Source organism: Gobius niger (assembly GCF_951799975.1).
Source record: "Gobius niger genome assembly, chromosome: 20".
In the NCBI taxonomy this organism is placed as follows: domain Eukaryota; kingdom Metazoa; phylum Chordata; class Actinopteri; order Gobiiformes; family Gobiidae; genus Gobius; species Gobius niger.
The window spans coordinates 27,296,736-27,324,453 of NC_136871.1; the positions used below are offsets into that span (position 1 = coordinate 27,296,736).

Genomic DNA, 27,718 nt, shown 5'->3' on the forward strand with positions numbered 1-27,718 from the left:
CAAATATAAACGCCGAGGCACCTGAAATGATGTTTTCAAGTCTATTTTAAGCCCCATATGTATTTTATGTCACTTTAAATCTCGAACGTTATTGATTTTGACGTCATTATTTACTATGGCAAGATATGGCCAAATATCTCCAACCACAATGAGTAACTTAAGGATCAATAGTAGTTTATTTATTATTTTGTTGTAATATTTGAAGGCTTTAGTGGCTTGATTGCTCAGGCAAGAATCCAGTTTGAGTTGGATGACCAGGTTGAGAATACCTGATATGAACCGTGGCGCTGGGAATGGGGAATGAATGAATAATGCACGGGATTGTAAAGAGACTTTGAGCGTCTGGAAAAGAGCTGCAGACGAATGCACTATTGTTGCTATATAGTGTTCATCTGCACCTATGTATGTGACCCCAACCATTTTTCAATATGCAGCTCTAAATGAAATAAACAAACAAAAAAACATGCTTTCTACATCACTGCAGCTTTTCAATAATAAACACGCAGACATCATGGACACAACAGATGGAGAGACTCACTTAGATAGATAACCTTTTTAATAATTGGGATTTGTTCTGTTCTATACAATAACACATGATATAAATCTTATACAATACTAATATTTCTCTATTCACATGGTCAGAAATATACATTACAGTGTACACACATAGAGTATTAACACAAATACAGTTATATGTATTTCTTTACAGCAACTTTTCAACTCATTTTGAGTTTGTCATCACAATAGCTTAACTTTCTGTCCGGCAGATGATTGTGACCAAAAACCAAAAACGCTTCATATTTACATCCCTGAAAAATGTACATCGACACACGAGACGTCCTTCCTCCTGCTGCACAATCAGTGTAAAAGGTTCGATGATGAGGATAGCCCAAAGGTTGTGCGTCCATACAAAGTGATTCTATCTATTCAAAGACTCCGCCTACTGCAACATACATTACACAAGTGTGAGTGTAGATTACAAGCCCAAATCCAGAAGTGTCGGGAAACTGGCTCAAATGTCCTATATTGTGTATCTTTACAAATATTCGCCAGTCAGAATGGTGTTCAAACTGGATTCTTTTCAATGTACTTTTTTTTAGTTTGAATTTGAATATCCCAAACCTTTCGAAGTGGCCAAATACAGATAAAACAAGGGTCGTCCTGGTTCGGCAATTAACACATTAACAAGTAGCGTACACACAGTGCCCCTACCTTATTGCATTTGGGGTCGTAATAGGTTCAACACATTTCAAAATGAGACTTGAAGCCCTGAGAGAAAGACACTCAGAAGTATAACGTGTCCAGGACTTGACGAGCGAAACCCCACTGTCCCATTGCCTGCAGTCTGCATACCAAAACCATTTGATTTCACATAAAAATGCCCTTTGATTTCCATTGTAAAGTGATAAATCCAGAGCGATATTACAGTGGCTTTCCATATACATATAGTTACACTTTAATGCAGTATGTTTTTTATTTTTTTATTTTTCCGTATTACGCCCGGGGGCCTCCTGTTGTTTGATGAGAAGATTAAGTCCCCTTCCCTCGGGCCTCCCCTTGTTATATTCTAAACCACAGCAATAAAAGCTCTTCTACATTCGCTTTGTTCACATCCAGGGGGTCATTGCTTTAGTGATTGTGTAGTTTATTGCACATCTTCTTAGGTATTCAGTGTCTCCCGTTTGTCCATCAGGCAGCCACACACATTCACACGCACTCGCGCTCTTACGGACATGCACAGGTCTACACACGCACCCCCCCCCCCGCCCATTTACCAGACATGTGTTACCGCTGTTACAGGTGTTGTTTATATGGTCATTTAGAAAACAAAAGTATCATGCCTTGTAGCTTATGCTGGAAACCTTTGAGGAAAAACATGGGGTGTGTTTTAAATCAAATCTGATATATACTTTTTTTTTTGCATTGTCCTGCTACTTCAGTCTGTAAACTTTGAATCTTGAAATCTTGCACATATCTGCATTTTACTTATTGTCCTATTTGAAAGATATGTCCAGACACTGACTAAAACATCTTTGTAAACACATTTGTAAAACATTCAGCACCACGCAGATTTATACTAATCGAATTGACTAACAATTCAGGCATGAAAAATCAGGGGGGATAACAAACATGAATGTGTTTATTTCGCTGAGAGAGTCTGTGCAGGTAGGTACCAGTGTGCTTTCACAGAAGATGTTTGAATGCGGTAGGTATTTTATATATACGTATGTAGCTTTGAAAGTGCAAGTGTTTCTGACCTGTAGAGCTGTGCGTTGGTTGAAGCACATGCAGGTTAACAGTGCACGCAGCAGCAGTAATGTAGCATACTGGTGTTATAGAGGTGCACATGGCGAGGCCCACAGTCATAGTGCTGTGAGGCATTGCAAGATATTGAGTGCTGCTGGTAAATAAGTAAGTATTAAGTTTAATAGCTCTAATTACCAGGTCTCTGTCTGAAAGCCTCAGGCCACAGGTCTTTCATGGCCTTTGTAAACTCAATGGCTGTCAGTTGGTCAGTAACCACTATTCCTTTTGTCCAGTTGGATATTCTAATATCTGTTCCATCCAACCATTCACAGACGTTCACTCAGAGATCTCACTCTCTCACCGCCTCCGTCAGGCAGCGGTCAGTCCCATCACTGGCCTCGACTCTGGACTTCCGAGCCTTGCGCTGCCCTCCGCCTTCCACCCACGAGTTATGAATGACTGTCCCTCCGCTCGGAGCGGGGTCCACCTGTAACAGAGACACGACTCTCTTCTTGACCCGCGTCTTGAGCGCGCGCCGCAGCTTCTGCCTGGTGAAAGCGTACAGCAGAGGGTGGAATATTGTAGTTCCATAGGCCATGGCCAAAAAGCAGAGCCGCAGTCGCACCAGGCCATCGCTGGGGCCCATGCACAGGATGAGCACGTTGACAGCGGACAGAGGGGCCCAGCAGCCCAGGAACGTGGATATGATGATGAGGGACATTTTGAGCACGCGGCGCTGACGCTCTCTGCGATCTCTGTGTCTGCGCACGGCTCTTCTTAAAGCAATGATGGCCGACACAGAGGCCTGTACTCCCAAGGAGGAGGCGGGCAGAGGGGTGTTGTGGGTCTGGGCTGACACAGACGCCTGGGTGGGGGAGGCCGGAGTGGCTGGGGTGGTGGCGATGGGAGTGGTGGCAGCAGTGCTCACAGTAGTGACTGTTGCTCCGCTGTCGGACATGCCCTGTGGGATGGAGGACAGAGTGGGGGGTGAGGTGGGGGTAGGGGTTGGGGAGGGGAGGAGCGGAGGGTGAGAGGCGTTCTGGTTCTGGTTAGAGGAGGCTGCGTCTGTAGGCAGGCTCAGGTCCCGCCTCTTCTGCCTCCTGCAGCGGATCCGGCAGGTGGAGTCCTTGTTGCGTGAGCCGCGCATCATGTGGGAGCCGATGCGGATGTTCAGGGCCTGGAGGATCTTGGAGTAGGTGAACAACATCACGACCACAGCCACGAAGAAGCAGGGCACCTGCAGCAACAGGTGGTAGTACATGCCTGTATAGTAGCCCTGCCCTCCCACACACAGCAGTGTCCGGTTCTGCCACGTGGCACTCAGCTGATGAGGAGGAGAGGAGGGATGAGCAGAGGGAGTTGTGGACAGGGAGGGGGCTGGCCCAGTAGGCACAGGGTCATCTGGGTCATCTTCCTCATCTTCAGCACCGAAGAAGAAGTCTCCCTCGAGGAATGGCAGAAAGAACACGGCCAGAGACACAGCCCAGACTGCTGCCAGTAACAGCCATGCTCTGCGCGGGGTCAGCAGGCGACTGGCCGGGCGAACAGAGATGTCATAACGATCCAAACTGATGACCAGCACATTGACTGCTGTGGCCACGCTGGTGAATGTGACACAGGCCTCATGGAAGCAGCACAGAGTGGCCAGACTCCCCACGCCGCTCCCATTGGCCGGCAGCAGCAGCACGGCCACAGTGAGGGGCAGGCACAGCACGCAGACCAGTATGTCCAGCACGTGAAGGTTCACAGTGACCAAGTTACTCACGGAGTCCACCAGATTGGACTGAGCGCAGTACAGCACTAACACGGTCAGGTTACTGCTGAAGCCCAGCACCAGCTCCAGCATCAGCACTGTGGTCAGCGACACCTGGAAGCCCAAAGGGTACGGGCTGCTCCAGGCCTCGTCCACACCCCCTCCGCCCCCTCCATCCAGTGAGCTCACCCCCTGACCATCGCTGGTCTCCAGGAGGTCACGGTAGCCTTCGGTCTCCATTGACCCACCTCACTGTGTCACACATAGCAACAGCCACAGCAGCAGCAGCTCATGCTTCTTCTCCTCCTGGCTCCGACGAGACCAACACCGAGATGGAGTCCAGATCAGTCCAGTCTGTAAAACAAACCAGAATAAAGACATGAAGCTTAAGTTGTAGGGAGGAGAAGTGTGTCAACCTTTCATGACCTCTAAGAAGGTAAGCTGTTGTAGAATATCATATATATATTTGCATTCAGTTTCAGAGTCACAGCAAACTGGAATGAATCAAAGCTTTGAGCGCGTGTCGGCTGGCGCACTCCTCCTGCAGACTGTGGAGCTAAAAAATACAGCATCATGGCAGCTGGCCCACTGGTGCTTCATATTGCGACACAGATGTTTTTTCCTTATTATAGTGTGTGAAGATCTGCAGTTTGCATAAGGGCTTCTCTCACATTTTAGATTACATTCGATGCGTGGGTGGAATTTAATTAAGTCTTATGCAACAATTAATTGGGTCATCAACAGAGCAGCGAGCAGTATAAATAATGATTGGAGAACCAATATGACATAAATGCCATGATCAAAAATACTGATGATCAAAAGAGCAGGGTCTAGATGTGTATACTGTATATTAAAGACCACTGTACTAATTCCGTCAAATCTGGTTGTCCGTTCAGGGCTCTAATATCGAGATGGCAGGGACATTGGTAGAAATGCTGTGGTGCATGTCAACACCGCAATCGCCAGAACAAGCGTGGCACCCGCTAATAGTACTCACAGAGAGCCGTAATGAAGACGAATGGATCAATGATGCAGAAGACAGTGGCACATAAACAATGTTATCAGAGCAACAGCAGCTCCTTTTTGCAGCTGCTCTGTTTTTCATACGTCGTGCTTTTGCGCTTTTGCATTTAAAAGGTAGAATGACCAGCTTGGTGCCTCTCATGTTCTTTAAGTGGGGGGCTTTTTTCTTCCCAGATTTTCAACAATCATTTCACATCTTGATCGTACATTTGATCTAAATGGCTTATTCCCTTGTACTTCTCCTCTGACGTGGCGCATTGTCAGTTCTCAGTCAAAATGAGCAGCAGTGAGTTAGTTTATAGTAACAAAGCTCTGAAGGATGTAAGCTTGGATCTGGGCGGAAGAGATGTGGGAGGAGCTCCGGGGGAATAGGAGATGCAGTAAATGTCAAACTGAATCAGACGCCGTAGCACTTCATATTGTTGGCGCTGGAATGACTCAAACACATCTCCAGTATATGTTTAAGCAACAAGCATACAACTAAAAAGATGATAAGAAGACAAATACAGTTTTCCTATAGCTCTTAGTAGCCTTTAGCCGTCAAACATTATGTGAAAGACACATCAAATGCCCACTAAACATCAGCTTATTCTGTGTTAATGATGGAGGAACCATTATTATATTATGCCATGAAACAGACACACCTCGCCATACTTTAAAGCAGAACTTAGTAACTAACTCATTAATTGTCCGTGAGAGTAAATACTACGCTGACAGAAATGACAAAGGGAGAGAGGGATATTACATTGTGCCACAACACAATGACACAATGGAGATCATTTTTTTCACTCAAACTTGGCTGTAAATACTGCTTAATTGGTGTTAGCCCTCAGTTATCTTTGCCCGCTAGCCTGTTAGCTTCTTCTTCGTGATTCCATTTGTGTGTATTGCGCCTCTGACCCGGAGGCAGGGAAGTTGCAAGGGTGACTTTCTGGACAGAGACACCAGGGGAGAGATGAAAGACCCCCCAATAACCCCATTAACACTTGTATTACCCCCAGAGGGACTACCAAAAGGATTCATTAAGGTAAACAACTTATTCAGTACTGCTTTAACATAGGGACTGGCTTATTAATCTGAACAGGGACAGAACTCCCAGTACACATTTGTAGGAACAGGCTTAGATGGCATTTCTATGATCGCTATGTGTAGTAAGTAGCATATTCAATCATCATAATTCAGTTTAAGTGGACATATCATGTTTATGGAGCTTAAAAACCTTATTTTGGGTGCCTCAGCTTTGATATTTTAAGGTTTATAATGTGAAAATACGTCTCTTATTCACTATTAAATAGCAACAATGAAATGCATGCAAAAGAGCTGGAGGAAATCTTGACTGGGGCTCTCCTGCTCGCAGCTATCGGAATAATAAAACAAAAACAAAAAAACTTTAAGGTGCGACGTGTGAGCAGCTCCAGCATTGTGTGATAAACACACTTCGCGCACAGAACGGCTCAAAATCAATCATGACAGGGTTTGGGTTTGAACAATGACTATTGTAATCAGGAAGTACAGAACGAGGCGCTGACACTGTAGAAGAAGAAACAGATACATTTAACAGCTTCTTCCGAGGATTAACTCAAATCTTCGTGAGTGCTGTGAAATACTACTCCAGGTATGGCTTTGACGAGGGAACAACGTTAGACAGGGTCGATTTTGCATGATATATCCACTTTAAATTCAATTCAATGCACAGATAGTCCCCCCAAAGCCTTGGTGCAAGAAGACAATAGCGTATGTAGCAATATCAAATATCAAATACTCTTTTCTTCTCCCTGAGGCAGGACTAAGAGGCTGAGATGGCTGCGTGTTATCTTCCGCTGAGATAACCCTGTCGGACTATTCGGCAAATTACAAAAATATCAAGCGCTTGAAAAAAAAATGGCAAGGTGCGTAAAAGTCTTTTTGAAAAAACAACGACAAATAAACCAAAACGTTAAATGTTTGCAAATTGACTCACAGAGCCTCCGTTGTCCTCTTTTCAAATCCGCTAAGTGAAAATGACAGGTCTCGAGGTGTTATTCCAGTGAGAATTGGTTTAAATGTTAGGTGGAGCCGTAGCCTTTTGAAAGTGACTGAATCCGTGTGGACAGGCCGAACAATGAGGTGCTACAGGTGGGCCTTCAGCGGGTCAACCCTGGCATTTTCCTCCTTGACAGCTTTTGTTCTCACCTTCCGGTCTGCTGGCTTTATTTCACAGTCGTTTAAAGGGGTCTTTTTTTTTCTCCCCCCCCCATTTGTAAGGAACCTGCAAGCTGAAGCGCCGGTCAGTGGTGTATCTTAACCCACTAATGGCTTCTGTGGGGGCTTGGCGTGTGGTGAACATTGATTCAAAGCATCATCGATCTGCCAATTTTACATGGCCCGAGTCTATGGAGCACACAAACACTCTTCCCCCCTGTCCTCTCAGACACCTGGGGCCCAACTGTGAGATTGTATTTACGCCCCCTTATGAAGTGTTAACCTGGACTTACAAATCTGGTTTTCAGTGAGTGTTCACATTCAGACGAACGACACAACCTTTGAACCGATGAAAATCTCCCGTGACCAAAAAAAACAAGCTCATGAGGAAACCGTATATCGGCTCTGCATCGCACATCTGCCCCGCGTTCACATGAGCAACGTTAGTCACGGCGCTCCGCAGTCACTTGACCTAATCATGGAAATGAAACCACAAGTTCATCGTCTGTTTCTCTGCTGATATTTGCCAAGGAAATGACTGGGTATACTGGCGAAATCAAACGCCCCACAATGCTTTATCTGAGGCTGTGTAAGCAGAAGCGACTAAATTAGTATCGGAAACTTACGTAACCCGGCTATGTGCGAGGAGCAGTTGGAGATAAAATACTTCACACACGTTAGAGTAAAAAGAAAATAATAATGTGCGAGATTTCGGAGAAAGGAAAAACAAAAAGGGCTTTGCTCGAACAAAGCCTGTGACCCACGAGGCAGAACCAGTCAAAAGATGGCAACTTTTTTCGAAACCTAGCAAGAAATTAAAACTGATTTTCAAGCTCTACTGGCAGGAAGTAGTTTGACTTAAAAAGCTAGCATTGCCTTGTTATTTATTCATTTATTTCATTTTTTACAAGCCTTTTACGTCCATGTAAGTGAAGTGTCTTGTATCCAGGGCCAATTCCCAGAATAATATATGGATTATAGATTCAAGCTTTTCCATGAACATATATTATTAAAAAAATGCAATATAAATGCTTATATTACAACTGAGCTACATTTATTAAGTTATTATTGCTAAGTTTGTATACAAAGAAATCCCTTGTACAATTGTCCTTCGCACTAAGCAAACTTACACAAACAACTAAATGCTTATGAAGGCCCTGAGCGTGTTTTGTGAGAGTCCAGGGCCACGGTGCCAAGCGCTCTTTTTGCAGTCTAAGTAAACAGCTCAATGCCGTTTACTTGTCTCTTTCAAAGCACTGGGAAGTAAAGGATCTGGACGTACAACAAATAAGTAGGATTAAATTATAGAAACGTTTTCTCTCATAGATACTTTAAGAGTGTGCGCAAACAAGCTATTGACAAATCATTTGTTCAGGAACTTCTTTTGCAAATGCAGTTTTCATCAGTGGCATTTGATACAAGAATATTGGTAATGTTCCCTCTGTGCTTGACCCATTCAAGGGTCAAACACTTAGATCTGAAACACTTAGATCTGATCAAATGCACCACCTTTGAGTAATGTCAGAATGAATGTTAGTGTATTGTAGTGTATTGTATCCCGTCTACAGACAGAAATCACAAATTATACCCCCCCGGCTATAGATGTTGTTACTTGCTAATTGTTCACTCTTGTCCAAATAAATGAATGAAATAAATAAACAAACACAAGGATCCATCTCACGCTGTTGTCGTCTAACAATCGTTTCCACAAAGGAGAACGGAGAATGGCACAAATAATTTGAATGCGTACTGATTAATACAAGTTTGTTTGTGCAAATGTTCGTCAAATGTGACTTTCCCCTGGGGTTGTTACCATGGCACCAGCACAGGAAACTTTCTTATCAAAAGCAGCAGCTCGCAGCAACATTGCAGTGATCAAAGGCATTGTAAAGGGGGCTAAAGGGCTAAAGTGTGTAGAATTGTAGATTATGCTTAACTTTTCATATGATATTTACAGATAGTCGGCCTCTCACAGAAAGAGTTTCATTTCCTAATCCATGGTAAATGACGGACAATTGTAGTTGTTTTCAGTTGATAGAACACTTGTATTTCTGAGACAGCGCACACAATCTCCAACAGAACCAAATCCACGAAGCACCGATGGAGCTCAGAAAGGAACTAGAAAGTCGCGTACAAGGTACTTCCATCAGTCAGAGCAGAAACATTTTGATTGTATCGGGCACCTTAGCCTCTGAAACGTTGTATCTTAACCACTTCTTTGCTCTGCTGTAGCTCCAGTGTCTGTCACCTCTGCTCTTGGACCACATTGTCACTTTGGGACTTTGCACAAACCTGCACAGTGTTTTTTTACACATCTCTCGTCTATCGCTGGAGCTGTGACAGAGCTCTAGAGTTTCAAGTGCTTCCTCGGATCCTTCTTGTCTGTGTTTAGAGAAATGTCTGGAAAAGTCATATGTTAGCAACATCGCTGAAGTCTTTAGCGCCGTACCACATTTGTCACTAGCCCCACTCCTCTTTGGGGCCCAGATATCCAGGATACTGCAGATGCTCATGTAAACAGGGATTTGAGTATCCTGGTTTCTGTGACACGCGTAAACATCATATCCGGAATATTGTCATAACCAGGATATGACTAAGAAATGGGATACTCCAGTGCATGTAAACACACGCACTGAGATATTGCCATACTAGATACTGTTGTTTCTCATCACTTCTGTCGTAGCATTGCACACTTTGCCGCATATTGTAGATGACTGTGGCCTCATAAATAACAGCTTACACTTAATGTGCTTCATCAGCCCGTGTCACATGTTTCTCAAAGTGCTACATAAAGTCATTATTCATTCACTCCACATTCGATGGCAGTAAGTTATTGTAGCCATTGCCACCCTGGGACTGACCATTTACATTCACATGGCTATAATATGCTGTTTATATCCTGATCTCTTATTATGTCAGTGCCCTCTGCTGGACACATGTGGAATTATTTCCTTTTTTAAATCTAAGCTGCCCCCTTGTGGCTGGAGTGAGCAAACTGGTTATTTTGTTATAACTCCGCACAGGAATGGGCTAGAGACTCACTTTTTTTTTTGACATGCTCCTCAAAGGGCCACATTAAATCATCTTGCGGGCCTTAACCTTGACACATGTGAAACAACAGGAGCAGAAATGAAAGAATGAATTGAACTTTATCGTCCCTCTTGGGGTCATTTGTCATGGGAACATTGTGCACATACAGCTGACAAAGAACACACAAGACTTTCCCACAGCCACTGTATCTGGAACCTGGGCGTGTAAAACTTTGTATTTTGTAAACATTAACAAATCATTGTAGTAAAAACTTTACAAAACAACCACATTTCTGCTCTGCGATAGCTCCGGTGGCTGTCAGCGCTGTTGTCAGACAAAACTGTCACTTTGGGTCTCCGCACAAACCAGCACGGTATTTTTGTTTTTCATTTCTCCCACCTGTCACTGGAGCTTTGATGGTGCTCTCAGCCTTGAGTGCTTCCTTGGATAGTTCTTGTCTCTGTGTTGTCCAGAAGAGCTATGTGTTAGCAACGTTGCTGAAGTGTTTAGCTCCTTGTTGTATTTACCATTAGCCCTGCATAACCCTGGAGCCTAAAGTGGCACATATCATAAGATTACTATTATCGCTGCTCCTTTACATTCAGCTGCACTGGCTTAGTAGTTTTGTTGTGTATACTGTATTTTAATGTCACCTTTGAATTAAATCAATATAATGAAGAAAAATCAAGTGGAAAAACATCCAGGATACTGTAGTTGCTCTTATAAACAGGGATTTAAATAATCATAACCAGGATATCAGGATACATTTTTCTCATGTTTTCTGTGAAGTTGAACTGACCTGGCCTGCTTAGCTTTACACTTCAGTAGCATTTGACACAGTGTGCTCCTCCAATGCAGCTGCCTTAGTTTTTTAACCACATTTAATATTCCCCCACAGAATGAAATCTAAATGGACTCAGCAGACGCTATAGTGTGGGACAAGGCAACGGCTGTGATTTGACTTGACTCACAAAGTGACTGTGGGAAAGGGAAAGGTTTATCAAAGTAGAGCAATCAACACAAGGCTCCACAGGCTCAGTGGATACCAGGCCACAATGATTAAGGGTAATGGCAGCGACGCGGCTCTGTTTAATCAAGGGAGAGTAATTAAAACTATAGTATTTTTAACATAGTGCAACTTCAGAGGGTAATGACAGCTAACATCCAGAGAGAAGTGGTGCGGCAAATACATTGCGAAGCACTGTGTAATCAACCAGGCTTTTAGTAGCTGCACTTTTGCTGTGTTTTTTTTTCTCACTGCGTGACCACTTTGACTTCTTTGACGGCCCCATTTCTTCGCACTTTACGGTGGGCAAACTGCAGCGGACTAAGGCACTTTTGATGCATATCAGTTTGTAATAATTCATAAAAGAACAGGATCATGTGCAAACAAGTAATAGTAAATAGAGGTGTTTTTGTAAAAGGGCACTGATTGTACATCCACAAACAAAAATACGCTAGTTTTCATCAATCTATTGTGCATGTCTTTGCAGATTTAGCCTGTTAGCCAAATTCGGTTAGGCTAACTTCCTGTTTGCCTGTGTAGTGTAAAGACTACTCCCTGTCAATGTTTAAACGTAAATAAAAATAAAATTATATTTAAAAGAAAAACTAACATAGATACAGACGGCATCTCTGGACTCGCCCATATATGGTCATGTTTGAAAACAGTTGAGGGGGAAAACAATTTGGAGAAAAATCTAAACTTTCTCTAATTAGGCTATTCAAAAACTACTTTAACAAATACTGAATTATTGATATAGTTTTCTACTAAATAAAGATACAAAGACATGGAGAGGAGCAAAGTGGTTCAACAGCCCATAAATACATAAAAAAAACTGAAAATTTGTTAGCATCGTGCTAATGCTAATCGCTAGCTTGCGCTACTTACGACTGCTGTTTTTTCACTTATTGAACAATGTGCTGAGAAAATATCCATATGGGCCCGATTTACACTTGACTTTAAGTGTAAATCGTGTGGTAAATAAGTTCATATTCCACCAGAAAATGACTAATAACAAGATTCTATTTTCCCCCTTGGTGAAGCCACGGCCCTTTCTATGACGCGATGCCGTCTGTATCTATAAACGTTGTGTACATTTATTCATGATATTTTAACATTTGTTAGCATCAAATGAACATTAGCCTTTAGCTTCAAGGTCTATCTTCATTGAGTACTCTTTTCAGTTTAAGTAATGCCTTATATAGTCTTTAGGTGTTTCTGTGCGATAAAAAAAAAAATTGAGCACAACACAAAACACATACAATGGTTATTGCTTGGTGACGAATAGACAGGTGGATTTTTAAAGCTTATTTTGGTGAGCGGCCATTTCGCGGCTCATGACCTGGAGAATATCAAAAACAATAGTGGATAGTTGGCTCGTCTCACTGGCAGCAAAAGTTATTATGAGCGCGTTCAAATTGAACCACTGGGGTTCGTCCAATTCCTCCACGTCTGTTGTTTGGAACCAGCATTCAATCTCGCCTCTACTATTGAGGATATGTTAGAAAATGGGGCTGTATTGTGACGCTTTAATGTTATACTACAGGTAATCTGGTGCATTGTACCTTTGCTATTGTGTGGCTGCTGCCTGTTGAGAGCCCTGTTCCCTGTTTAATCCACAATAGACTTATTTATTTTTTTTAGCTTGTAAAGGCGTGCATTGTCAGGCAATACAAAAAGGGCTTTGTGAATGGAGGGCCGGACTCTGCTGGTGAATTTTGATTTATTTCCCCGAGAGCGGCACAATATTAGGAAAATATTGGATTTTCAGTAACTGTCCAAGCAACTATATAAATGGCAATTTTGGGGTTTCTTTAGTAGCTTTTAAAGTGGACATGTCATGATACTATTTAATGCTTTATAACGAAGTCCTTTCAGAGTGTTGGCCTGCATTTCGAAATGGCATGGAGCGCCCTTTTAAAAAGCTTTTAAAAGTTGAATAAACCCCAACCCTGCACATCACAGTAAGGGAATCCTCCAATACTGACGGATGGGGAAAATACAAGACAAATCTCCCGACATTATACCTTAAAATAAATCAACATTACTGTCACATTTGTTTAAAAACTTGTTTATAGCCTACGTTTTGGTCCAGCACACCGCTCGAGCTAACTGTATGTTGTTCTTTTTCAGTAACAACGCAGCCCTATAGCACCATACGCTAACACGTGCAAGCCAATGCAAAAAGGATAAACAAAGGTGACACGAAGGAGACGGCTATGACTGCAGTGTGCTGACTCATCCCTGCCTCATACTGGTGCTCTTAATATCTGCAGCGAGACCATCGATCAGAGGCTTAATTTTACCACTCGATTCTCCCGTCAGCGTGAAGAGTGCGCGGCCTCCAGCCGGGCAGCTAGCGGCGTTTCTGGCACGTGTCCAGGAAACCAGCAAAACCAGCCAGGAGAGGGGCCAAAGACACAAGCAGCGCAGCGGGACTGACAACACCTCAGCCCCAGCCAAGCCAAGGCGGACACACTGCGCTAAAGGGATTACAGGTGATTTCAGGCGCATACCGGGGTTTTCACACGGTGGCGATGTCGTTTGGGCGCCTACTAGGGCTGCACGTTTTAGTGAGTTTTAGTGAGCTGCAATTATTTTCATAATGGTAATGTCCTTGGAAAACAACAAAATTCCAGTTTCCATAAGGATGTACCTGACCTGACTTCTGCAGTTAGGCCCTCCGCCCTCGGGTGATTCTTGTATTAGTTCAGCAGTTCATGCTTAAGTTACTGTTGAGCTTGGCATGGATTTAAAGAACGCACTGTGATCAGAACATTTTAAATCACAGAACTGGTCTCTACTCTCTAGCACACTATATCACTAACATTAACCTTTACTCTGCCCGATCCCATCAGATCTCTGAAGCTAAGCCGGGAAGGGCCTGGCTGGTACTTTGTTTCCTAATTTTACTGTCAATGGTGCCACCATAGTCACAACACATGTCTTTGGAAAACACTGGTGTCTTGGGGGAAATCACAAACTCATACTCTGATGAATTAACTTTCTCCTTAAATGTACAGCCTTCACTCAGCATCCACTCAATGTTGGCAACTGCTGAAAGTAATTTCATCTTTGCCCAGGGTTTAAGATGGCTGTGCTGTAGCAACTATACCATAAAGTTGTTAGCTGTCTTCCTTAAGCCCTTATAGACAAATGGAAAGAAAGAACTAATTGGCCCAGTATAGAAGCACGAGACCAATATTCCAACAAGCTGTCTACTATATTCTTTATGCCTGCCTTAAACCTGGATAATTGGAAATCTGCAGTCCACATAGACTAAAACAGCAATTTGAAATGGTTGCAATTAGCAAAGTGCAAAGTCTTCAGGTGTTCTGGCATTGAAATATTTCTTGCAAACAGCAATATGCTGTCTCCAAACATGCTAACGCTGCAATTTAGATCTCTACAAACATTGAAAAGTAGTGATGAGACGTTCGTGACCGAATCGGCTGTTTCGAAAGGCTTCTGGACTGTTGAACTTAGAAACAGCAGTCGAGCAGAGAAGAAACCAAGAATGAAAGGTTTTGGCACAAAAAAATGACACGTTAAAGCAGTTTTCAACCTCTTATTCCTGAAACGTTATTTATCAAGATGCGCCCCTCTGAGCAATTTAGTTCTCGAGTTTTCTGATGGGCTTCTTAAAAAAGCTGTTAAGATGCCGATAGACGCTAACTAAACCCATTACTTTAACTCAAACCACCATCTTCAGAGACAGCATTCTACATTGGATCACAACACTCACATATCACCGCCAGACCCCCTTGAACTTACAAACCTACAAACATAATCCACACCGCAGATTGCCTGTTTAATTACGTGTAAATCAACGCTGCTAATACGCTAACACGATTGGCCCATCTTTGTAGTAGACGCTATCTCCTCCGCACAGTCCAAATGTAATCCATCGCTCCGACTCCCGCCCACGTGGCCACCCTCCGCTCATCGCCGGCCCACACATCTCCGCAACGTGCTCCCAGCGTCTCTCCATACAACTGATTCAAACCGCCGCAACCGAGATGGATCACGATCTCAGCCCAAGTGACATATTGTTCGCTTATAGGGGGGGGGGGGGGGCGCAGTCTTTGGCGCTGGATTCAAAGGCTAAGCAGAGGTGGATGTAGGAGGGAGATGTGGACATGGAAGAAGCAAGGGTGAAGGAGATGCGGTGATGGATGGTTAAGGGCGCAGAGTTGTGCAGATGACTGACTTGTGAGAGCACCAGAGAGGTATGTTTGCTCCCCCGCTCACAGCCACCATCCATCTCCCGCTCTGTCTACCTATCTCTATCCTGTTCTCTCTCCCTCTCCCAATTCATCTTACTTCAACAGGCCTTTCTTCTCTCTCTGCCTCTTCTTCTTCTTCTTCTGAAGCACTGGAACACTTGTGGATGTCCTTCCCTCACCTCACCTCGCCCTCCCGAGGGTTTGAATGGAGCGGTTGACCAAAAAAGCGGCTTGTCTATGGGCCAAGGTGATGAATTACTGGCCATCCTGAACCAGGCCAAAATGGGCGTGTAGTTGAACAGGAGGAACTCAGGATGGACGGACCGCAGAGTGCTTTTGGAAAAAACGGAGCAGCACAGCATTAGTGGGAGAGCTGGGGGCGTTTGAGGGAGTGTGGAGAGTGGGGCGGGAGTGCTATGTGCAGTGAGAAGTCGTGATGTGATTGGAAGGATTTGTAATAAATGTATGCGTCAAAAGTCTGGGACTCTCGGCATCCATCGCCTTTCTCAACTGTAGGTCTTACTCTCTCTCTTCTCTTCTCTCCATTTCACTATATCTTCTAAAAAGGACACAACTCTTAGCCTGTATATTATCTTCTTTGTCTTTGTCCTCTCTTTCTTTTCCTTCTCTCTTCTAAATAGTCCCAGTAGTTCGATTTCTCTCTCTGTCTCTGCCTCTCTCTCTTAGCCTTCTTTTTAAATGTAACACAGTCTCGCCGATATCCCCTTCACATGTGCCTTCTCGGATCAAGCTGTGTTTTGACTTCTTACTATTATGATGCAATAATAGTAAGTTCGAGAGCACACACACTGTTGGATACTGTGGCACTTGTTGGCGGAAACAGGAAACCTTTATGCACTAATACAGGCCATGCAGTACAAGAACAGTCCAGCCTTCTTTGAGTTCAGTATAAAACTAGCTGCTTTTCCCCTCCAGAACTAGTAAAAAAACACTGACTGAAGAAGGATATTACTGGACCTTTTGTAAAGTAAGCTTCGAAATGGGTTTGTTGTGCCTCCATCTCTCCATGAAGCGGAAATTATTCTTGCGTGCTGCTTCTTTTCCTGGCAGTCGTGTCTAATTTTCATAGCAGTTGCAGGTTATCTTTCCAAGAGTCGGTCCTTTGGCTTTTGGCTGTGTATGCGCTCAGTCTTTTTTGACCAATGAAAAATACAAACTCAACTCATTGCAGTCCATTGCACATGTCCTTTTTAAAGACACACTCCTGACAGGGCTGAAGGCAGAGCATCACCGGGGGAGCCGCTCTAAAGTGGGCATATTAATTAGCACAGCGGCCTGTAATCTATGGGAAACTGCAGTGGAGAGGGAGGCAGCGTGTCTATGACGGCTCCTCTGGGAGTCATAATGCACTGACAGCTACTGCCATCAATTTCTACGGGCTTCTGCAATCGTTTAGGACTATGCTACGGCAAAGGGGAATATTAGTTCAAATGGCAGTATATTATGTCATATTTTTACTCTACTACTGGACATAACTTTGACATTTCGTGTGTGTTTCAACAGACCAAATACATTTCTCGTCCTCATGACCGCAGCAAGTGAAAGGCGACGGTTGTAGATTGTTTTAGTGAGGGAACAATATGACTGAAAGGTTTTCAAAGTCGTCAACTGGATTGGATTGTTTGAGTGAAGCTTCCCCACGCTCATCTGTTCATTCTCCGGTCTGTAAGCTGAGCTATTGTTCTGAGGTGAGGTGAAACCAAGGCTTGTAGGGTCACTTATGTGGTTATGGCTCAATTTGTAAGCTTTTAAAATTGGCTTAGGGTGAAAAGCTACAGGTTGTTGCGATGGAAAATTAGCTTGATGTCGACAGATGAGTGTAAAGAAAATTCTCAGATGAGAGACCAAACATCCCAAACTCAACCCAACCCACTCAAAACAACCCAGTTAACCATTTCAAAAACCTTTGCTGCAGTAGAAAACTGTCGGACAACTGAGAGCTTCCACACACAACATGGCTAAAGGCTCAAAACGTCAATCAACACAATTTTTTTTGTGTGGTATTGACTAGATTACATGTTCAGCATTAAAGAGACTAGATGCAAGTTGGCCATTTTATACTCACTACTGCCACCTCAGGTCATATGCGTAACTGCAGTCTCTATGTCAAGCTCGTGCCTCGTGCATGACGGCACTTCAGACCCGAAGTAACAGCTTTTTGCGTGACAGTGCAGGATTTTAGAGGCAGTTGTGGTGAACAGATCTGGGCTCATTCTACACATTAGGACATGGCTGGAACATGTAGGGGAGGAAAATACACAATTTTAACATTTAAACTTTGTATAGTCCCTTTAACTTAATTATCTTCATAACAACAATAGGCTTGGGGCATGTTTTTATTTTACTATTATTTTTATTTTACTTTATTTAACCAGTGAGATTGAGAGTCCTGAGAGGGGACGCTGTATGTGTTGTCCTGTTGGCCAGTGTAAGGTAAAAACTATAGGCCTCATTCCCGTCAACATTTATCGCAAATTAAAAATAAAACAAAACAGAAGAAAACGTAAATAAGCATCAATTACTGTTAGCCTCTAGCTTCAAGGCTAAAATGGCTAAAACAGCTACAGTTATAAACACAGTATTTACATCCTATGGAAAATTATTAATATGTTGTAAGTATTATCTGTCTCGTACATGGCGGGCTTTCCATAGGAGTAAAACACAGACAAGAAACCAAAGGTAAAAGATGAAGCAGCATTCAATCCTCACAGAGATTTATAAATGCCATGAAAAGGACAAAACATACCTTCACCTTAGTTTAGAATGATCCAAATGTACACAAAATAGGAACAGGCTCAGATGGCAAAAGGCATTTCTATGATTTCTATGCAGGAAACAGTCGTCACCTGAGGAAGTTGACATGCTATGATAATAATTCCATGCGCTTTCCAAGCTGTACCAGCCATTGAGTCTGGTAAGAGTCCGAATCAACTTCATTTCTACAGCGGAACATACGCAAGCAAACAGGAAGCGGAGTAAACCAATCAACCAATTAAAGATTTGTAAATTATCAGCAACCAATGAGTTTGCCTGCGAATATGGGGGGAAGCCCATTTCAGCAGCGAGAATAGGTCACAGTGATGAGTGCGGTATCACCTGTGACAAACTGGATTGCAGAGTGATGTATGACATGAAGTTTGTGAAGCAATGTTTGTGAAGCCGATCTGTAGACTATACCACCGTAGTTGGGGATCAGCAGACCTAAAGTTTTGACCCAGAGCTGTTTGGCTGTAACAGTGAACGACGTCTTATTACGATAAAGTAAACAGATTTTGCACGGTTCTGTTTGAGCTGGGCCGAACAGCCAACAAGCCCAAGGCTACAATCCAGTGTGGTGTGTTCATTAACATGCACTGTCCCTACCAAATGAACCAATAAATAGATAAACAAGGATGGTATCCAAACTGATAATCTCATCCTCTCAGACCAACATCTGGTTACTTACTCACACTCCACGTTCTCATGGGTGAAGTGTCTCTCCCAAACAATGACAGTCCGAAATTAAACTGAACCACAAACCTTGTTGCTATAAGATGACCACCAAAGCGCTTCACAAACATGCTCTGGTGAACAACTTTGCTTGAGATGGAAAAGTTTTTTTCTATTTTTTATTTTTTTTAACAGCAAATGATTCAATGTTTAAAAAAAAAATCCAAGCATAAATCTAAGTTCTTGATTGTAATTTCAGTTCTTGATTGTAATTTCAGTCAGTTTTAACTTGTAAGTATACGGCTTTTATGCAGTTCACTGCCACTTTACCCACCACTTGTGCATCCAATGAACGCTTAATCAAGAGCGCAATCTTCGTAGACAAGTTGAAATCAATACGCCGAAGTGAATAGCCCGGGCTACTTGAATATCCATTCCTTTTTGATGAAGACGGCAGAGAATGGCGGTGATTCTCCGTGATTTTGCTAACACAATAAAAAATAATATCACATTGTATATCCCAACGCTTATGCAACTCCTACAAAGCTTCAGGTGCTCTCAGAGTGATTGGCCGTGATTAGAGGTACGTATTTCTTTGCGATCATGAGGAGTAAACGTGCTGAAGTGGCCTCAAATGCCAATGTGGAGGAGCAGGTGGGAATAAATAGTCAAGATCCTGAGTGTGGCTGGTCACTTGAGCGCTGGCCTTTGTGCTATCAGACAGGCAGCTGCTCCACTGATAAAGCGCTCCGCTCTTTCTCCGGCTTCTGAGAGTCGCTTGACCCGTAAAAGCAGGTTACGTCGCTGTATAAAATCTCTGGTGGATTGGAGCAAAAGTTTGGTTTTATGCAAATACAGTATATGCCACTGAATGTACTACATTGTTAGATGGACAAATTCTTTTAGGGATTATGGCAAGTTTTCTACTGAGAAGGCCTTTAAGAAGACTTTTAGATGGCAAAATGAACTGATGTAAACACAAACTTCTTATCATTGCAAACACTCCATATGATATCATATGTCACACAGTCCAACAAGCGTGACATGACCATCTGATAACTCAGATTTAGGCAATTTCACTTTGGCGAACCATAAACGAGTGAACTCTCTTGTTAACAGGCATATAGCCCTCAATGCAAAAAAACAAAGATCTAGAAATAAGAAACATTTGCTTGAAATAAGTAGATGTACCCCCAATTTGAGTAACTTAAGAAAACTGTTCATGAGACACGTAATTTTCACTTAGATTAACGCAGTACTAAGTAACTCATGCCCCTAGAGGCCATAAGCGCCACTACAGGTGTCGTAGGATGCTAAGTTTTTTTTATTCATTAATTGTCCGTGAGAGTAAATACTACACTGACAGAAAAGACAAAGAGAGAGAGGGATATTGTACATCCAATTACACTGTGGGGATTATTATTATTATTATTTTTTTCACTCAAACTTGGCTGTATGTACTGCTAAAGTGGCGCTCGCCCGCAGCTAGCTTTGCCCGTTAGCCTGTTAGCTTCTTCTTCGTGATTCTATTAGTCTGTATTGGTGGCTCCGACCCAGAGGCAGCAAAGTTGCAATTGTGGTTTTCTGGCCAGAGACACCAGGGGGAGATGAAAGACCCCCAATCATCCCATTAACACTTGCATTACCCCAGAGGGACTACCAAAACAATTTATTAAGGTAAACAAGTTACTTAGTACTGCTTTAAGAAGCAATATCTTAATTTACTTAAAATGTGCAAACCTTCCTTATTTCTAGATGACTTTATGGAGTGCTCAAAGCGTATTTAAGTAAACCTACTGATATGTTAATGTCTAACAGAGAAGGCACAGCATTCAAGAACACATTGAACATGTTTTTACCGGACAAGGAAAACGAAACTTCAGCTATATGAAACAAGCTGTCCAGCAAAAAAAATGCTTTGATATCTACAAGAAGGTCAGTAGCGCTTTGCCATACCGAATGAAGGACACAGATTCAATTCCTGCCAGCTGTGCAGAGTTATCATCATTTTTTCATTGGTTGCTTCTTACTCTTGCACACTACTCAGCCAACTTTGGATGTGCGTGTCCACCCGGCTCTTGCTCACAGATTCAATTCCCCAATCATGGGGGCCTTTCAGTATTGCATTTGCTTCTCTATGTGTTTGGAAGATTCATCCAGTTAGCCCAACGTGCACAACAGGCTAATCCGCCTTCGTGGTCATGTACTCTGGATCATGGATCTGGTGCTAGACCTGTTCTAGACTCTTAAAGTAGCACTGAGGGTGCAGAGGAGCAAGTTTGATACGAATGCAATAAAGTGGACCGCAAAAGTAAAAGTAGACAGTACTTTTTATGCTATTCCCAAACTTGGACAAATGGAGTAGGTCGCATCAGGGAGACCATCTAAACCACGGCACAAGAGGACTCTTTGTACTGGAGCAATCTGAGGGCAATGCTACAATCAGCCTCTTCATAGCCTTGATCCACTTAAGTAGAAAGTACACGAATCTCATGCCTCAAATACAAAAGGTGAAAGGTGAAGTGGTTGGATAAGTGACACCGCTGTCTGAATAAGAGCTGAAGAGTAGAAAACATTATCTCCTGGAAAAGGCCTGAGCCAGGTTAAAATGATTAAGCTATTCCACTGTAGAAGGCAATTAGAGCTGAATTAATGCCATTTATCTCCTGCAGACAGGCCGTTATTGGCCAAGTAGAGAGGGCATGACTGCAGGCATCTGTAGTGCCCCGCTATAATCACTGAAGGAGGCTCGGGCAGAGGAAAACAACACACGCAAAAGGCAGTTAAGTCTTGTTTCAAAATGGCGGGATGACGCGCAAAAAGTATGAAGGAAGAGGTCTCAAGAAGTGGCGATGTTGTTGACCACAAACTGTGAGTCCTGCAGTCGTGGCAACGTAGCCTCCAGTGACATAGAGCCGTGAGTGGCGGAAAGACGATACCTCAAAGGGTGTTTGTTCTTTTTCGTTCAGAAGTGTGAACCAAATATTCATCAATGAACTTGTGTAGCAGCTAATAATAATACAAAGTTTACTGAGCAACAGCTAAGTGCACTTTTTGTTCTGAGAATTAAAACAAGTGATCAGTGCATAGACTCTGTTCATACAAATACGTACTTCCCCATACAAATGAATGGTAAGAGCAGTCCCTATATCAGGGGTCTCCAACAGGCGGCCCGTGGGAAATATTCGGCCCGCGAGATGATTCAATCCGGCCCTTGACTTGTAGAGCACAAATTCCTGAGTAGGTCAAAAACAAAGTACGTCTCTAGCACATTCCTGTGTGGAGTTATGAATTCTTAAAGAAATAACCAGAAAGCTCACTCCGGCCACTAGGGGGCAGCTTAAATAAAGGAAATAATTCCACACGTGTCCAGTAGAGGGCACTGACATAAGAAGCAATCAGGACATAAACAACACATTATAATGACATGGCAAATGGACAGTCTGCCCCTGGGCGGCTGTGGCTACAATAAATATAATAGTAAAGTGCAATACAAGTGTAAGCCAAGGCTGCAGTCCCGTCAGGCTCGTTATTATTCATTTATTGAAAAAAGTTTCCGCAATAGTATTTTCCCAATCAAAACATTTTTCACTGGAGCTTTTGTTTATGGACCCCGGCAATACACTCCCGATAGTATATTTTTGGCCCCCAATAAGACCTCTGCCCTATATCAAAGTATGGTGAGGTATAGTATGCCTTTTTCAAGACCTTTCTGTGGTTTCTCCGTGATTAACATATTTAGTGGCCATCTGTTGTGTATCCGACCCCACAAAAAGCAGACAGTTAACCAAATCAGATTTACATGCTACTGCTTGTCTAAACTAAAATCTCCAAATATCTGTAGCTCACATTTATTTATTACTTCTAACTAGACTCTGAACTCACCTAAATGTCTCTTTGAAAAATACATTGAACAGGCTCTAATGAACGCTGAGCAGTTCCCCATAAAAGCCGGCTTGCTCCTTTGTGTATCATGTATAAAGCCCATAGTACAAAACATAATCAAGATGGGGATATTATTTGATTCACGGTAGCTGAATTAATCACTACACGGCAGACACTTTACAGTAATAGTAGAAATACACAGTTCGTAAATCACACTCATCGTCAGAGCGGTTTGATAGAGTCCCCGTCTAGTGTTCCTCTTGTTCGTGTCCGGGCTGACGCTCTGTTTGGACGTGCTCGCCGCTTTCTGCTCTCCCACTGATTTATGTTTCGATCCCGAGCTCCCAGCCGCTGCCTTTCATTTCCACAATCATCTCCTCTATCTCCCTCTACGATTGGCTTCACCTCTCAATGTCCCGCGCATTTCCAGGAATCCCTACTTACTATATTAGGGCAGGGAATGGAGAACTGCTCTGTGTTGCCTTTGATTTTACACAGCAGCAGTGACGGGGAATGGGCTAGCCTATAATCTGGTTGATAGAAAGTCCCCTTAACGTTGATCAATTAAGCCTGCTTTGGAAACATGTGACCAGCAGCCTCTCAAATGTTGTTAGGGGGGCATGTACCACTGTCAGGTTTAATTGGCCTAATATGAGGGCAGATGGTATTAGCCAGTTGCTTAGCGTGTGACATAAACAGAGGCTCTTTGCATACAACTACATGCTGTCAAATCTATTATATACAGTGGGAGGAAAATGTATGTGAACGCTTTGGAATTCCTCACATTTCTGCCTAAATTGGTCATAAAATATGCTCTGATCTTCATCGAAATCATAAGAATGAGTAAACAGTGTCTGCCTAAACTAACACCACCCAAACATTTCCATTTTATCATATTTTTATTGGCCATAACATGTAAACATACACAGGGCAAGGAGGAAAAAGTAAGTGAACCCAGGAATCTCGCTGAACTGCAGCAGTTTTAAAGCTATTTAATGCAAGGCATCACTTATTTATTCCACACTGTTGTGAATGTCTCAGGCTTTTCAGCAAAATATATGGATAAACTTGTGAATTCATTTTTCTATTGATGTCACGTTGTCCAGGCCATGATTCTCCTGCTCCAGACTTCACAGTCAAGATAAGGTTCTGATGTTGATGTGCGGTTCCATTTTTCCTCCACACATGACGTTGTGTGTTCCTCCCAAAATATTCAACTTTGGTTTGTGAAAGAGCGCTTGGATGCTCCACAGCACTACTGGAAAAATATGCTGTGGACTGATTAACCCAAAGTTGAATAGTCCGTTCCTCTTTACAAAACTGTTGCAGCTCAGCAAGATTACTGGGTTCACTTACTTTTCCCCTCCCTGTCTTGTGAATGTTTACATGTTATGGCCTATTAAAAATATGACAACATGTCATTGTTTGGGTGGTATTAGTTTAATCAGACACTGTTTATCCATTCTTATGATTTTAATGAAGATCAGACCACATTTTATGACCAATTTAGGCAGAAATGTGAGAAATTCCAAAGTATCCACATACATGGATACATTTCCTCCCACAGTAGAGGGCCTATCCAGTTGGTTTGGGGGGAAGGTACAACAAGCCAAAACATCCTTTTACCTCGGAACTGAAAGAAATGTCAGACCAAGCAAAAACAAGCAGAAAACAACGACACTAACTTGTATGAGGATCAACATTAGTCTCAGCTTTTGCAAAGGCCTTGTTTGTGTTTAGACTGGCTAGATAATTTGGTCCCAATTGATCTCAAAAAGATAAATGCGGTGAGACAAAGATAAAAATAATCATATAAAAATATATTAAATGTTGTACATGTAAATGTACAGGCGATGGGAGTACATTAAGGACTCCACGCTAAAAGTTAAAGTCTGTGTGTGTGCATGTCTTGTGGCAGCTCCAAATAAATAATACTTAAGTGGGCAAGGAGTAGAGTGTACAGATGCTAATTAAACATTTGATAAAGTCCCAGCTTTAGTATTCCACAGCTGTAAAAACAATTTACAAATGTTCCTCTGTCAGGCATCTGTAGCACTGTTTAAATGAATGACACGACAGCACATGTACGACAGCTTGAGCTCAGGCAGAATGACTGCAGCAATAATTTCATTTTCTCCCCTGTCATGTTGGTGTGAGGAGAGTAACAAGCCCCCTCCATGTAACAGACCGGGTCGGCGGTCCAATTTACTGAGAGCAACGGTGCAAACAACATCAGGTGCCCCACTCTCACACACAGCAGAAGTCATCATTAGACGGGGATCTTTGGAGCAGGATATGAACACCAGAGTGACGGGGGATGGGAATATGTTAATAAAGTGATCAGGGCAGAACTATGCTTCTGAAGACTTAAAGCTGGAGCCGATTCCTGTCTCTCAAAAAGGGCCCACTTACACCATGTTGCGTAATTCAATTAAATGCTGTCCAACGTTTATTCTTCCACTTTTCCGTAATATCCTCAGTAACAACACCTCGCCTTTACCTTCTTTCATTTTCTCCGCTCCCACTTTTTCTATTATTGCGCTGGGACCGCCTTGCACGGTGGAGACAAAGTATATTTTGGTGCACTTTCATAAAATAAACATTAGTTGTTCCTGAGGCTGTGTGCTTACCGTGAGCACCAAGGACCAGCTAACGCTGCTACAGCAACGGAGTACATGGACCGGGCGGATGGGACATTCTCAAGAAGCTCAGGTGGAAGATGAGTGGATACAGTGTCAAAAGCGCATTACAGGAACCATCAAGTGTTATTATTATTCTTGGATTTTAACTTTGAACTGAATTCAAGGAGCAGCAACATGTTTGTGTAGGGCTCTTCCGCTTCTATCTTCAGAAGCTACTTCTCGCTGCTGTGATCAGATTTGTAATGAAACCATAGACATATTATACAGGAGATAAACAGTGGCCACTCCGCCCCGTGGCAATTGGCCCATGGGGTGTGTGGAATTAACAGGGCACATCTTGCTCCTCCTACAAGGTCTGTTTTTAAAACGGCGGGATGGACGTAGCAGCAATGAGTCTCACAGTTCTCCAGGGCCTGTCAATCAAAGCCAAAAGTTCAACCTTTAAAAATATAGAAAGAAAAGAAAAACTCTTTCACGTTGTTTTGGGGAGATGTCAAATCTGCATAGTATTAGAGTTTCTTCTGCTGCTGTTTAGCGACCAGAACTGTGCACAACGTCCAAATGCTGTTTTTTTGTGCACAAAGAGAAAATGCTTCTATAAAAGGGATGGAACAAAAATGAGTTTGACTTGAGATGTAGCACGGTTTTGTGAGAGCAGCAGAAGTGACCTCTTAAATGCGGGGCCCCTGCGTTGGCTGTTGACCACAACTATGGCCCTTAAGAGGAGCCAGTGTCTCATTTGCCACTCTGCCCAAATGGGACTCATTTTACATTCCCACATATTCTTATAGCAGTTTTCCTCAGAAACATTAGTGCAATACAATCTTGCAGAGAGGGTGAACAGCTAAGCGCTCAGCAACAACATTCGAAAGAGTCCCATTCACTTCCACGCCATAATCATTTTGTGTTTCAAACCTGCCACCCAAAAAGAGAGGAAGAGCTGCGAACCATCATTTGTCACCACTGAAATGAGAATATTGTGCCAGATGTTTTTTGAAAAATGGCAAAACAAAGGCCCATTGTTCCTGTTAAACATGTTCAAATTGTGCCCCGAGTGTCCTGTAGGATTTTGCTGTAGCCTATCACGCAGCCTTCTGTTTTTGTGTCACTGGAGATGGCCATCAATCCATTTCCCATGTGTTTTTACTGTACCCATGTGCCTTACGTGACGTCCAGGAGGCATCACGTGTGGTCGTTTAAACATGCCTGTGAGCATCCGTGCAACTTTGTCGAGCTCCGTTTACGCACTCAGGTAAACCCCGCACTGTGGAGCATTGGCTTCACTGAACCAATTACCTGCACATTTTTTTACCCATCAGCCAAAGCGCATTTAAAGCCTCTTCGCCAAATCATTAATAGTCAATTAGATGTACAGGCATTATCCAGTCCGTGTGATCTGAAGAAGCCTCGACTGGAGTTACTAGTGTTCCCTTTTTAAAAGCAGAGACATACAAGCACAAGTCCAAACGCAAGAGTCGACCCTCTTCTTTGACAGGATGCCATTCGGTTCACCGCATACAATAATCAAATAGGCTACGCATAACAGATTTGGATTTCACCCGGGACGCCGAGGCTGATTCGGGACGCTGCTGCTGTGCCAATGTGCTGTTTTCTTTGGTCTGCCCCCCCCCACGAGCCGAGCGGCCGTTTCCTTCAAAGGCACAGGTCCCGTTTCCATGTGCGCTATGCTGCTACTTTGCACCATGCATCACGCGCGCCGAGAAATCGCCCGCGCGTGGTGTCCAAATCGTTGCCATGAAAAGCAGCGTCCCGTGCGTTCAACTTACCAGTTTGCTGAGTGGGAATTCCCTTCTCATCCTACAGTACCGCAGGTGTCAATGCGCTGCGCTATCACCTGCACACTGGACGCAGATCCACTCCAGCGCGCTCCAGGACAGCCGGCTGTCAGCCAAAAACGTGACCAGAATAATTTGCGAGTGTTTGTCATAAATATTGCAGCGGGAGGGGGGAAGCCCTCCAAACGGGGCTGCAGAGAGCGCTCGGCGGAGCAGAGCGGCGGCACCAGCAGCAGCAGCAGCAGAATTGGCTTTACTTTCCCTTAAAAGAACCGCCGTGATGGCCGTTGTTTCTTTGGAGATAATTCCCATTCAACACGCGCTACACTTGTCCACTTTTCCTCGCGTGATTCTGCGCTAACCGCCTTCTGATCCAGGCTGCACCGGTGGAGGATGGAGAGAGTGTGGAGGAGGGAGAGAGAGGGGGAGCGCAGAGCAGAGCAGAGCGCACAGGAGGGAAGGAGGGGAGGAAGGGGAGCTGG

General features: G+C 43.4%; 1 protein-coding gene across 1 annotated transcript; it reads right to left on the reverse strand.

Moving 5' to 3' along the window:
• Window positions 1-1,183: 1,183 nt before the first annotated feature.
• On the reverse strand, window positions 1,184-27,718 carry LOC306979343 (G-protein coupled receptor 22). The gene is made up of 2 exons (XM_079578234.1): window positions 27,228-27,718; window positions 1,184-4,354 (listed from the first exon to the last, which is right to left on the reverse strand). Exon 2 carries the CDS (start codon window positions 4,238-4,240, stop codon window positions 2,597-2,599), a length of 1,644 nt encoding a protein of 547 aa, XP_079434360.1. The 5' UTR covers window positions 4,241-4,354; window positions 27,228-27,718; the 3' UTR covers window positions 1,184-2,596.

What these genes read in the sequence shown, in the direction of transcription:
- LOC306979343 (XM_079578234.1), bottom strand. Translation starts at nt 4,240, where the DNA reads ATGGAGACCGAAGGCTACCGTGACCTCCTGGAGACCAGCGATGGTCAG.